Source organism: Hevea brasiliensis, chromosome 2 (genome assembly GCF_030052815.1).
Source record: "Hevea brasiliensis isolate MT/VB/25A 57/8 chromosome 2, ASM3005281v1, whole genome shotgun sequence".
NCBI lineage: Eukaryota > Viridiplantae > Streptophyta > Magnoliopsida > Malpighiales > Euphorbiaceae > Hevea > Hevea brasiliensis.
Window position 1 is genome coordinate 107,521,659 of NC_079494.1, and position 13,488 is coordinate 107,535,146.

The window sequence follows — 13,488 nt, forward strand, 5'->3', positions numbered from 1 at the left end:
AAGCATACACAAAACATATCATCGAATGCGAAATTAATAAAATTAAAATTAAAAAATTATATTGAAATTTTAATTTTCTCCCATTAAAATTTTTATTTTAATTATATAAAATAAAGCATACCCAACTTTTTGATCGCATACCACACGCACCATTACCTTGCGTAAATTAAAAGGCTTAATTTTATTGGGACAAAAGGTCAATTTCGGCCTGAAACTGGACCCAAAACTGGAGGGTGGGCAGGTCTGTGTAAAGCATCACAAAACAAATAACAATTACAGAGGTGAACCAAAATTCTAGCCCATTATGTTAAAATTAAATGGGATAAGGCTTTCCTTTGAATCATCAAAAAGCCCCAAAAACAAAAAGAATTGAGGTTAGGCAATGGCCCAACTCCATTCTCCATCCTCCAATCTCAGCCAGCCACACTTGCAGTTGCAGATAATCTTAGTTTAATTATATAATATCTTGAAAGCACTAAATTTTAATATTTCTTTAAATACAGAATTTTACTTTTTTTTTTATTTTAATAAAAATAAAATTCAGGATTTCATATAAAAAGAACACGTGCTATCAGTAATTTTTCATAATTTTATTTCTATTTTTATTTATATATTGAGATTATGTTAATCCCCCAACTAATTAAATTTTTAATTTTCTTTCTAAAAATAAATTAAATTTTTAATTCTCTCTTATGATTACCTATGACCTAATTAAATTTATTATCCAATAAAAAAAAAGAGCTCCTAATTACCAACAACTACTAACCACACAAATCAAAAACCAACAGCGAAAATGAAAACCCATAAGTCTACAGAATTTGTCCTAACCCTAAATTAAAAAAAAAAAAAAAAAATTAAATACAAGAGCACTTGACTGCCCTTCATTTCTTCCCCATATACCCCTCCATTTTGATTAAAATTACGGAAATTGCCACTCCACTATCCCCCAATCTGAAGGAAGGATTGAGTCACCCCATGACCAAACTAAAACAAAAGCCCTAACCATGCCCTAATTTGTACTCACATTGGACTAAAAGCAACCGGCTACAGACGGTAACCCAATGCTAGAGCAACCGGTAACAGCCGTCTAATTTACTATCTCCACGCTCCAATTTCTATTCTACTTTTTTTCTCTTGTTGTCGTAGTCGTTTTCATTTTTCAATGTCACAAGAAGAAAGCCCACCCATATATAATATCCTCCCATTCTAAAACAACATTGCATTTGCAATCCTTTCCTCTGTCTCTGTTTCTCTCTACACAGCAAAATTAAGAAAACAAAAGCAAAAAGAAAAAGAAAATAAAAGAAAACCACTTCCTCCTTTAATTACCATTCCCTCCTTGAAAGGTTCGTTAAAAAATTTCTTTGTATTCTGTTTCATTTTGCTCGTTTTTATTATTTTTATTTTTCAAGTCTTTTTGCTAATTCAGCGAGTAAACGATCTCTCTCTCTCTCTCTATGTGCAAATTTCGCGTTATGGTTTGCCTCTGTATGCAAGTTTCGATTTCGCTTGCTCTTTAAGTAAATGCGAATTACTTTGTATTGTACAAGTGATCTGCTTGTTCGAATTTTTACTTTGATTTATGTGTTTTTGGCTTGTCTATGTTAGATCTGCTTGCTGTTTAAATTTGTGACTTTTTTTTTACCTTGTAGGTTTTCTTTTGGTTTAATTGAAGTTTCAAGAGCATGATGATTTGTTGTTGAAGGGAGAGAGAGAGAGAGAGAGATTTTGGTTAGTTATAGAACGAGATGAAGAGGTCAAGAGATGATGTTTACATGAGTTCTCAACTTAAGAGGCCCATGGTCTCTTCTCGAGGGGAAACGTGAGCCTTTTTTCGTTATCTCTTTCTATCTATCGCGACTATCTCTATGTGCTGTCTTTTATTTTTTATTTTTTAAATTTTCTCATTTTATTGTATGTTATTTTATTTATTGCTTTTAGTGTTTGATTGTTGAAGCAAATTGTATTGACTCCGGTTAAGCTCAGTATCTGTAAAATTTTTAGGTGATTTCTTTTGATTTGTTAGTTCTTTTGTTTGGTAACATGATAGTTTTATTTATTTTATTTTTTATATTAAATCTAGTTCAGTGTTTAGGGTATTACTCAAGCTTTGAGAATTTTCTTATTTGTTAGACCAGCGAAGAAATATTAGTTTTTGTCTGGGGTTTTCTTGCTTAATTCTGGTTAGGAGTTTTATTTTGTCTGTGGATGTGAATGGAACCTAAAATAGAAACTATTCTAGTAACTGTTCTTTTGGTATGCACATCAATTCAATAATGTCTTTGTATGAGGTTGATATAGTATGGGATGAACTTTTAGTTGAATTTGGTTCATGATCTACTGAGTATGTTTTGGATCTTGCAAATTTATTCGTTTACTCGTTATGTTTAAATCTTTGTGCAATGAAGTTCGGGGCAACCCCAGATGATGGGAGGAGCAGCAGCTAGTGGTGGTGGAGGAGGAGGAGGTGGAGGTGCACAGAAACTTACTACAAACGATGCCTTGGCTTATCTCAAGGCTGTGAAGGACATATTTCAAGACAAAAGAGAAAAATATGATGACTTTCTCGAGGTCATGAAGGATTTCAAAGCTCAAAGGTTTAATCATGATATGCCATATAGTGCTTGATCATTTTTCCCCTATTGTTTTAAAAGGTTATTGTTTATTGTTTTAATTTGTTTACTATGTTTTGTTGGTTGTAGAATTGACACGGCTGGTGTCATAGCAAGGGTGAAGGAGTTATTTAAAGGGCATCGTGACCTAATTTTAGGTTTCAATACCTTTTTGCCTAAGGGATATGAGATCACCCTCCCTTTAGAGGACGAACAGCCTCCACAGAAGAAGCCTGTTGAATTTGAAGAAGCAATTAACTTTGTGAACAAAATTAAGGTAGGAATTTTGTTTCATAACCATGTCTTAATGACTGGAGATTATAGGTTTGGTTTCAAGAATTTTAGCCTTGTGTATTGTGTTATGCAGACAAGGTTTCAAGGTGATGATCATGTTTACAAATCATTTTTAGACATTTTGAACATGTACAGAAAAGAAAATAAATCCATCACTGAAGTCTACCAAGAGGTATACAATCTTATTTTCCTGTCTCTGTTTTTTCTTTTTTCTGTTAAGGCACTCCATTATTTTTTATATTTAACTGTCACAGGATGTTTAAAATTTTTCACATTGTTATCATTAATTAAATTTCTTTCCATTCCAGGTTGCTATGCTTTTTCAAGACCATAATGATCTGCTAGTGGAGTTTACTCATTTTCTACCTGATTCTTCAGCTACAGTCTCAGCTTACTATCCTCCATCTGTTAGGAATTCCATTCTTCATGATAGGAGCTCTGCTATGCCCACAATGCGCCAAATGCATGTTGACAAGGTCTCTCCTTTCTTTGATCATTTCTTTTGATTTCAATTGATCAACAAGCTCTAACGTTTAATTCTCTTTATCACCTTCCAGAAAGAAAGGACTGCTGTTTCCCATGCTGATCGTGACTTCAGTGTTGACCGTCCTGATCCAGACCATGATATATCTCTAATAAGATTGGACAAAGAGCAACGAAGGCGTGGTGAAAAAGAAAAGGAGAGGAGAGAAGATCGAGATAGGAGAGATCGGGAAGATAGAGATTATGAGCATGATGGTAGTCAAGAATTCATGCAACGGTTTCCCCACAAACGGAAATCTGCTCGTAGAGTTGAAGATTCAGCTGCTGAACATCAAGGTGGGGATGCTGATGAAAACTTTGAAATGCATCCTGTTTCTTCCACTCATGATGATAAAAATGCTGTGAAAAGTGAGTTATCTATTGTGTTTGTGTTGCTTTATACACTTTTTTTTTTTAATGTCAAGAAAATAAAAGAGTTATGGAAATATGTTTTCTTGTCTTCACTTAGAAAAGAAATGGGGGTCACTACGGATTGCAGTTATTGATATTTGCATTGCCACTTCAAATTATGATTGCATGAGGACTTACAGCTCTTTGTTATTGGTTTTAACAATTTTAGATTGTATCATATTATGTATATTTGACTTCTATATGCATATTTGAATTTTCGTTTTCCTATTTCTAAGGTTATATTTGTGCATGAAATTAAAGTTTATGTCCTTTGGCTGTTTGTGCAGTGGTAATTTAACGATGCTGTCATTTTGAATCTAGCACATTCGTTTCAAGTTGACGTATCTGTACAGAGATATATAATAAATGGAAGCCTTATATTGTTTTGAGCTCTTGACTGTTCTGATCAAAGAAATGACTCTTTTGAAAATTTTGAAAGTCACCCTTTTCTTTAAAAATTGGAGTGCTGTTGACATGGCTGCATCTTCTTGTTCATGTGTTGATGAACGCAAACATTGCATCATCATCCGCATCTGCACAGTGTCAACACACTATTAAACTTTTTTGCTGTTTTATCTTGCTTATTTATAAACTGTTCAAAACTTGTACTATCATTACCATAGCTTTTAAATAACTGTCGGTGTGCTTAATGAATTTTCTGTTGGCCTTATTGTATCTGAAATAGTTTGTGCCATATCTCTCTTCTTTATTTTTTTTTTTGCTCATTGTGACCTTTTTGTTCATTATTTTCATAGCTGCTGGTGTTTTCTTGTCTTCATTTTTTTAACCCTTTATTTATGTTCATTATCATCACAGGTGTTCCTTTTTAGTTGACTTCTTTTGTATTTCAGTTGTGTATTCTTCCTTTTATATTTTACTTTATTGTTATGTTTCTTGTCATGGCAGATGCATTAAGCCAAGAGCTTGCTTTCTGTGAGAAAGTGAAGGAAAAGTTGTGTAATCCTGATGATTACCAGGGATTTTTGAGGTGTCTTCACCTATATACCAGAGAAATAATCACAAGATCTGAATTGCAATCTTTGGTATGTGTAATACTGATTTACTGATTGCCTTGTACCTACTAAATTAAATAAATAAATAAAAAAGAAGATTTGCTGATTTCTCCTTTTCCTTTTATAATACAAAATGGTAGATATGGTTTTTGCGAATAGCGCATGATCTGCTTGACATTTAAACTGTATTTTTGAAAGGTCCATCTCATGTACTTGTTGCATTTTTGGGCTTTTTTGAACAGAAATACTAAAAAGTAAAATTTAGTTAAAATAAAGTTTGAATGTTCGGATGAATCTAGGACAGTCCTTTTCTGTTCATTTAATTTCTGCATGACACTTTAAGGATCATTAGTGGCAGCCATATTTTGACCAAGTTTAAGTTCACCTTGTTTGGTGTCTAACTTGGCAAGTCTGTGATTGTTGAATTTGACAATATCAACTTGAATTTACTTTTACATGCAAAATAGTATTGTCAACCTCCTATCATGCTTATCCCCTTGTGGAGTGGTAGTTGCTGTAACAGAGTTGGTAATACACGGATACTTTTGTCTGAATCAGGTGGGTGATTTACTTGGAAAATACTCTGATCTTATGGATGGCTTCAATGAATTTTTGGCACGTTGTGAGAAGAATGGTAACTTTTTTAAAACAAATGCATCAACTTACTTACTTAGGAAATCTGGCATCACTGATGCTAAGTAATTGATCTGTTGTGCAGAAGGTCTGCTAGCTGGTGTTGTGAGTAAAAGTAAGTAAAATATTCTCGTGTGTGTGTGTGTGTGTGTTTCTGTTTCTTTTGAGATGGCATTGCTACTCTAATAGATCATTTGTTACATACTGACTTAAACTTTGATGAATGTATTATTTTTCGTGGGTTGTAAGCCAAACTTTGTGCCAAACTGAAACAACCTCAATTGGTTGGTTGATTTGAATCTATTGTACAATCTTGTTTGTTTCATGTTCGGGTTTTCCAGACCAATGAAGTTAATTCATTTTTTGATTTTGAGTAGTAAAGTGAATTATTCCTAGAATTAAGCCAGATGATGGACATGGTTCATGCTTCATAATGAATAATATATTTGATGATACGTCATGCATATTATACCTAATATTGCAATATGAATTATAGTTTGCCTGATCTGCACATAATTTGTTCTGGAATGATTTGGTTTTCAAGTAACCTTTGTTTATTTCTGGCAAGGTTTAATGCTTTCAACTTCTTATTCCAGAATCCTCGTGGAATGAAAGTAATTTGCCCAGACCTGTGAAGCTAGAGGACAGGGATAGGGATCGGGATCGGGATCGCGAGAGGGAAGATGCGGTTAAAGAAAGAGAACGTGAAACACGGGAAAGGGATAGACTTGACAAAAATGTAGCCTTTAGCAATAATAAAGATTCAGGGGGTCACAAGATGTCTTTATTTTCCAGCAAGGATAAGTTCTTGAAGCCAATTAATGAACTTGACCTATCTAATTGTGAGCGCTGCACTCCCAGTTATCGACTTCTGCCAAAGAATGTATGTAACTTTTCATTTGCCCTTTACTTTTAGATATATTTTTCTAAGGAGATTCCTGAACTTCCATTAAATTTTCTCAACATCTTTTGCAGTATCCCATACAATCAGCAAGTCAGAGGACAGAACTTGGTGCTGAAGTACTGAACGATCATTGGGTATCTGTCACTTCAGGAAGTGAAGATTACTCTTTTAAACACATGCGCAAAAACCAGTATGAAGAAAGCCTGTTTCGATGTGAAGATGACAGGTTGGGCCTGAGATTTATGTTGATTTCAAACGTTTTTTGTAATGTTTTGGCACGCGCGCACACATATATTTTCTATCTAGCAATTTGCTTATTAACATGCTGGTTCTTACTTTATAGTGTAACTGTTTTGGTTGATTTCAAAGTCTGAGATGTAGTCTCTTGGCTATTCTGCATGTAGGAAGTTAAGATGGCAGTATTTCCCTCCTTTATTTTTCTTCTTCATGGAAGTTGTCGCTTTAGCTGATTTTGTTGTTTTTGGCAATCATTTGATGTTCTTTATCGTTGTTGATTTGTTGTCAGGTTTGAGCTGGATATGTTGTTGGAATCTGTTAATGTAACAACCAAGCGTGTAGAAGAATTATTAGAAAAGATCAACAACAATACAATAACAACAGAGAGTCCAATTCATTTTGAGGAGCACTTAACAGGTTATATAAGCTGATTAATATTTGATAAAAATTAATTCATTGTTTTTTGTCATAATTATTTGTTGGCTGCTTTCCTTCTCTCTCTCTCTCTCTCTCTCTCTCTCTCTCTCTCTCTCATGCACACAACTTTTTTCCTGATGGTTTTCTTTTCTCCTATTGTAGCTTTGAATCTGAGGTGTATTGAACGTTTGTATGGTGATCATGGGCTTGACGTGATGGATGTATTAAGGAAGAACACTTCTCTTGCTTTGCCAGTCATATTAACTCGTTTGAAGCAGAAACAAGAAGAGTGGGCAAGGTGTCGTGCTGATTTCAACAAAGTTTGGGCTGAAATTTATTCCAAGAACTATCACAAGTCCCTTGATCATCGTAGTTTCTATTTCAAGCAACAGGACACAAAGAGCTTGAGCACAAAAGGTAATCTATCACGCGATAATATTTGCACGTAACATAATACAGTATTAATTTGGCATCTTTGGCTCCTTGAGAACTGTGGTGGATGATTGTTATCATCTTATACAATCTATCATACCAAATAAAGTTAAAGATAAGGTCATCTTAAATAATAACCTATTAAGTTGGATCTTGTAAGTTTTATAAGTTAATTTTCTATCCTTTTCTAGTTGCTGCTGTTATTTCCTTTCTCACTGCCATTTGTATGATAGATTCATTAGTTGACCATGATAATACGCCATGTGTTTGGCAGCCTTATTGGCAGAGATCAAAGAAATTAGCGAGAAGAAGCGCAAAGAAGATGATGTGCTTCTTGCTTTTGCTGCTGGAAACAGAAGACCTATCATACCTAATTTGGAATTTGAGTACCCAGATGCTGACATTCATGAGGATTTATATCAGCTCATCAAATACTCTTGTGGAGAAGTTTGTACAACTGAACAGTTGGACAAAGTGATGAAGATTTGGACAACTTTCTTGGAACCCATGCTTGGTGTTCCCACTCGGCCTCATGGTGCTGAAGACACTGAAGATTTTGTGAAGGCAAAGAATCATTCTTCCAAAAGTGGAGATAGTGAAGGCAGCCCTAGTGGTGGTGGTGGTACAGTCATCAACAAGCATTCAAATCCTTCAAGAAATGGAGATGAAAGTATCCCACCTGAACAATCAAGTTCTTGTAAGGCTTGGTTGCTAAATGGAGATAATGGGGTTAAAGAAAATGGTTCTCCAGATGCAGATCATATAGCTCGCAAGAGTGATACCTCTTGCAGTACTGTTCAACATGATAAGATGCAGATTAATACAGCCTCAGCTGATGAAACATCAGTAGTTGGCAAACAAGCTACTTCCAATGAACGATTAGTCAATTCAAACACGTCACTTGCCACTGGAGCAGAGTTAAGTAATGGACGAACTAACATAGAAACAGGTTTGAAAAATGCTTTCAACATAATGTAACTTGTATTTATTTCCTAGGTCCTGAATTCTTAGCTGCAATTGCTAGTTGTTGCTTTGATTATGTTTCCCTTCACAAAATGATAGCTAGATTTCTGAGACAACTGTTTGTTGCAAGGGCTTGGTGTTCCTCCTACAAGACCAAGTAATGGTACCCTTAATGGTGGGCTTGGATTAGGTTCAAGCAATGAAATTTTGCCTTCAGCAGAGGTATGGTTATTCCATGCATGAGTTTGTATTGGTCACTCAAACTGAGCATTGCTTTTAATGGGCAATTCATCTGATAGTCAAGGCAATTTGAAAGCATTAAACTTGGTGTCATGTGACTAGGTTTTAAGCCAAATTGGTTACCAAGTCATACCGTTTTAAGTTCTGATCGTTAACTTGCAGGCATCTGTTCCTGGCATTGAAATTGACATACAAAATACAGAATAATACTCTCTGATTGACAGCTTGATTTGTCTTGGGGTTATTGACAAAAATAATTAAGGGAGAGGTTACGCATTCAATTTACAGTTATAGATGACTGTGTTTGTTATTGATCTAGCAGGGTGGTGAATTTTCAAGACCAACTGCATCCACAAATGGGTTGACAACAGAAGGTGTCAGAAATCACAGATGTAATGGTGAATCTGCTGCACAATTTAAAATTGAAAGAGAAGAAGGTGAATTATCTCCAAATGGGGATTTTGAGGAGGATAATTTTGCAGCTTATGGAGAAGGTGGTTTAGAGGCTGTGCATAAGGCAAAGGAAAGTGCTGTAAGTAGGCAGTACCAAACAAGACATGGAGAAGAAGAAACATGTGGGGCGGCAGGAGTAGAAAATGATGCTGATGCTGATGATGAAGGTGATGAAAGTGCTCAAAGGTCATCAGAGGATAGTGAGAATGCCTCTGAGAATGCTGGTGTATCTGGAAGTGAATCTGGTGATGGTGAAGATTGCTCTCGAGAGGAAGATGGAGAGCATGATGAGCATGATAATAAAGCTGAAAGTGAAGGTGAAGCTGAAGGGATGGCTGATGCCCATGATGTTGAAGGAGATGGAACAATGTTGCCATTTTCAGAGCGTTTTCTTCTAAATGTGAAGCCTTTAGCAAAGCATGTCCCTCCAGCATTACACGACAAAGAAAAGGATTCTCGGGTTTTCTATGGAAGTGATTCTTTCTATGTGCTTTTTAGGCTTCACCAAGTAACACCCTTTATATTTCTTAAGTTCTGTTTAGAATTTTGGCTTTAGATAAGCTTTCTGAGTTAATTATGTGATTGCTTTCATTAACATAACATCCCCTGCTTCCTAATTTGTCAGACATTGTATGAGAGAATACAATCAGCAAAAATTAATTCATCATCTGCTGAAAGGAAATGGAGAGCTTCAAATGATACAAGTTCAACTGACCTATATGCCAGGTACTCTATTTTTGTAAGTTTTTGGTATTTGGTTGACGTGATATTCATATTAAATTGAGTCTGTTGTTACAGGTTTATGAGTGCTCTTTACAACTTACTTGATGGTTCTTCTGATAATACGAAATTTGAGGATGATTGCCGAGCTATTATTGGAACCCAATCATATGTTCTATTCACATTGGACAAGTTGATATATAAGCTTGTTAAACAGGTTAAATGCTGGAGATTTCTGTTCTGATACTATTTTGTTTTCTCCAATTTTCTAACTTCTGTTCCTTCTCTTTTATTTCCCTAAGCATTCTTCTTCATGGAATTTTATCCTCAGCTTCAAACAGTGGCAACTGATGAGATGGACAACAAGCTGCTTCAACTATACTCCTATGAAAAATCAAGAAAACCTGGAAGATTTGTTGATGTGGTTTATCATGAAAATGCCCGTGTTCTTCTCCATGATGAGAACATATATCGTATAGAATGTGTAGGTATCTATTGGTTTAGCTTGATAGAATGTCTATGCAAGTTAAAATATGAAATTGTTAATGATGCTGATATTGTAACATGTTTTCACTGCAGTCTTCCTCACCAACCCGTTTGTCTATTCAGCTAATGGACTTTGGACATGATAAGCCTGAAGTGACTGCTGTCTCCATGGATCCTAATTTTGGAGCTTATCTGCATAATGAGTTCCTCTCCATTGTTCCTGACAAGAAAGAGAAGCCTGGGATATTCCTGAAAAGGTCCGTACATACGATGGGGAAAAGTTTGTCTAATTTCTTCATTTATAAGGCTAATATCCCTGCTTTACAGGAATAAAAACAGATGTGCGAGTCATGATGAATGCAAGGCTACAGAAGGATTTCAAGTTTTTAATGGTCTAGAGTGCAAGATTGCATGCAATTCCTCCAAAGTATGCCTTGATAAAATTTACCGTTTAGTTTTGCATTCTCAGTAGATATGACAGGATATGTATTTACCAATTAAGTGAAGCATGAAACATATCTTATGCTTGAGGAGTTGTATTCTTCTGTTAATCTATTGGTGGTTTGTACATGATAGGTATCCTACGTTTTAGATACGGAAGATTTTTTGTTCCAAACCAAAAGGAGAAGGAAAACTTTGCAACAGAGCAGTTCATGCCATGACCAGGCAAATATTTCAAAAAGAGTACAGCAGTTTCACAGATGGCTATCTAGCTCATAAGATCCTTTTCTGTGACCCTGAGGTGGATATGGTGTGTGCTGGTCCTTTGATACTGAATTGGAATTTGCTTTGTCATTACTGGTGCTCAAATTCCCATCTACGCTCATGCGCGCGCGTTAACAGGGGCAGAACTACGCCCCAAAAAAGTGTCAAAATTATAATATTATCCATAATTTTAATGATTTTTTCAAAAAAAAAAAAAAAAAAACTGCTTGCCCTTACTAAAATTTTGCCTATAAAATTTGGTGTATTTGTTTATAAAATTGCCATTTGGCCCGCCAATATTTTTATATTTTGTTTTGGCCTTTGCACTTCTATGTAAATTTTTTTTCATATTCTCATATTATTTAATTTAAATCTCTTAACATTTTATATTTTTACTTTAATCCCTACATTTTTATCAAGATTTTATTTAGTTTATTTTTAATATTTATTCCCCAAGATTAATTTCTAGTTCTGCCCATGACGCGTAGCATGTGCTCAGTGAAAAGTCAACTTCTATCACTGTTTAAATTTGATTTCATTCTTCTATTAGTGTCTTGCTAAAGCCAGTATGTGGATCCGTCTTTTTATTGGATTATTTAACATGTTCATTTTTTTACCATTTAAGCAAAGGAGAAGAAAACAATGAATCTGATTTTTGTGATGTCAGATGTATTTGTTTTACAGATGCTCGTCGGAGACATTACGTGACCAATCGGAATTGATGGCGCCGCAACTGAAATTATGCCATGTATTCACATAGTTGTAACTCACCAAGTCAAATAAAGAATCAACAGGGAAGCAGATATGGGTCGCAAGATTGTAGTATAGTGTTAGTTTTGTGGCCTTTTTGAGGCACAATCATGTAAATAGAGATGACTTGATGTAATACCTGAGATATATATGTTCATTCCATTCATCAATATTTTTATAATCTTTAGATCACTCAGCAATTACATTTCAGGTGTTTCCACATTTGCAATCACGTGTTGTGTAGTGATTGGTAATTATGTCTCTTTCCCTCATCAAATCTCTCTCATTGGTAAATAGGAATTGATATTTGAAAGCAGTGAACGGGGAAAATATTTTTGTTCAAAACAGGGATGATTCTAGCTGTTGCCCTCACTTTGCTTTGGTTTTTTAAAAAATTATAAATTTTATAGGTCTAATTTCTTTGTATGCATTTTTAATTTTAACAACAAAAAATAATTTAATTAATTTGATTATTAATATTTAATATTTATTTTAATTTAATAATTAAGTTATTTAATATATATATATATATATATATATATATATATATATATATATATATATATATATATATATATTGATTATCTAAAAAGTTTAAATTTTATTAATGAGATTCATATTGATTATTAGAACAGTATTTCAACTTGAAGCAATTTTGGGTATAAATGACTCGATCACTAAAATTAAAATTAATGTCAAAATTTGATGGTTAAATTAATAAAATTATAAACTTTGAATAAAATTAAAAATGCTCCTAAATGTTTAATTTTTTTTTAATGTTCAAGCTTATTTTATAGTAGGTTGAATAACAAAAATCAACAAAAAAAAATTGTTAAATTTGTATATCGATATGATATAGAAAATAAAATCGAAATATAAAGGAAAATATGAATATATATAAAGTTAAAATGAATTATTAAATTAATAAATTGTTATCACAATCTTAAAATTAATTTTGAATGATAATTTTTCTTTTTATCAAAGTTAGATGATTTCATTTAAGAAAAAAAGGCCTTGTAGGCCCATTACAACAGGGGCATTTAAATCATTACATAGAACAAACAAAAACCCAAGTCTAGAAGCAAGAAAACCTCGAGGCTGTGTCTTTGGACTTTACTCAGAAGACTCGGTAGAGAACCACATCACGCCGTAGGCCGAACAAAGGAGGAGCTTGTCTTCTCCTAGATCGAGCCACAAGGCAACCATCGATGGGCGACGATGAAAAACTGAGGCACTAAGGGGACTAAACACGGCTGTAACGCTTGAAAGAGAACCCCCAAAAGAAGCTCTAATCCAAGGTGTACGACGAAACAAGCTAGAAAAACCAACAGAGAAGATCCAAGAACCGGCCAAGGATGTTAAAGCAAACACCCAACTGGAGCAAGAAACAGGGAAACCTTCCTTTTGGCAGTCATACATGGCAAGGATTGAGCCAAAAAGAAGACCCATCATAGCAAGAGAAGCCCAATCTCCGGATGTTGCAGCAACCTTTCCCTTCAACGCTTTAAGGAGAAGAGATTCAGAGCTCCCAGCCTCTCATTCTCATTTAGCTTTAAGGTCGGAAAAACACCAAGGGTGTCAATAGAAGGACCCTGAGAATAAACCCTTCTCCTACATCTCATATGTGAAGCACTGCACCAAAGAGCAACAAAAAAACAATACAGAACCACCAAATAGCAAATCCTTAACCTTAACC

The 13,488-nt window shown here is 34.6% G+C and overlaps 1 protein-coding gene across 9 annotated transcripts; it reads left to right on the top strand.

Moving 5' to 3' along the window:
- Window positions 1-1,149: 1,149 nt before the first annotated feature.
- LOC110645188 (paired amphipathic helix protein Sin3-like 4) lies at window positions 1,150-11,973 on the top strand. 9 transcript variants are annotated; one of them, XM_021798244.2, is made up of 24 exons: window positions 1,150-1,346; window positions 1,653-1,822; window positions 2,409-2,597; window positions 2,703-2,889; window positions 2,980-3,078; window positions 3,215-3,382; window positions 3,464-3,797; window positions 4,746-4,882; window positions 5,411-5,486; window positions 5,571-5,600; window positions 6,082-6,368; window positions 6,461-6,615; window positions 6,916-7,043; window positions 7,206-7,460; window positions 7,750-8,424; window positions 8,569-8,660; window positions 9,001-9,639; window positions 9,757-9,857; window positions 9,930-10,068; window positions 10,183-10,335; window positions 10,431-10,594; window positions 10,665-10,764; window positions 10,914-11,088; window positions 11,710-11,973. In XM_021798244.2, exons 2-23 carry the CDS (start codon window positions 1,749-1,751, stop codon window positions 11,055-11,057), a joined length of 4,326 nt encoding a protein of 1,441 aa, XP_021653936.2. In that variant the 5' UTR covers window positions 1,150-1,346; window positions 1,653-1,748; the 3' UTR covers window positions 11,058-11,088; window positions 11,710-11,973. The 9 variants fall into 9 exon arrangements, with proteins under 9 accessions (XP_021653936.2, XP_021653940.2, XP_021653942.2 ...); XM_021798248.2 differs by having other exon boundaries at window positions 11,727-11,973; XM_021798250.2 differs by having other exon boundaries at window positions 3,464-3,725.
- Window positions 11,974-13,488: the final 1,515 nt, after the last annotated feature.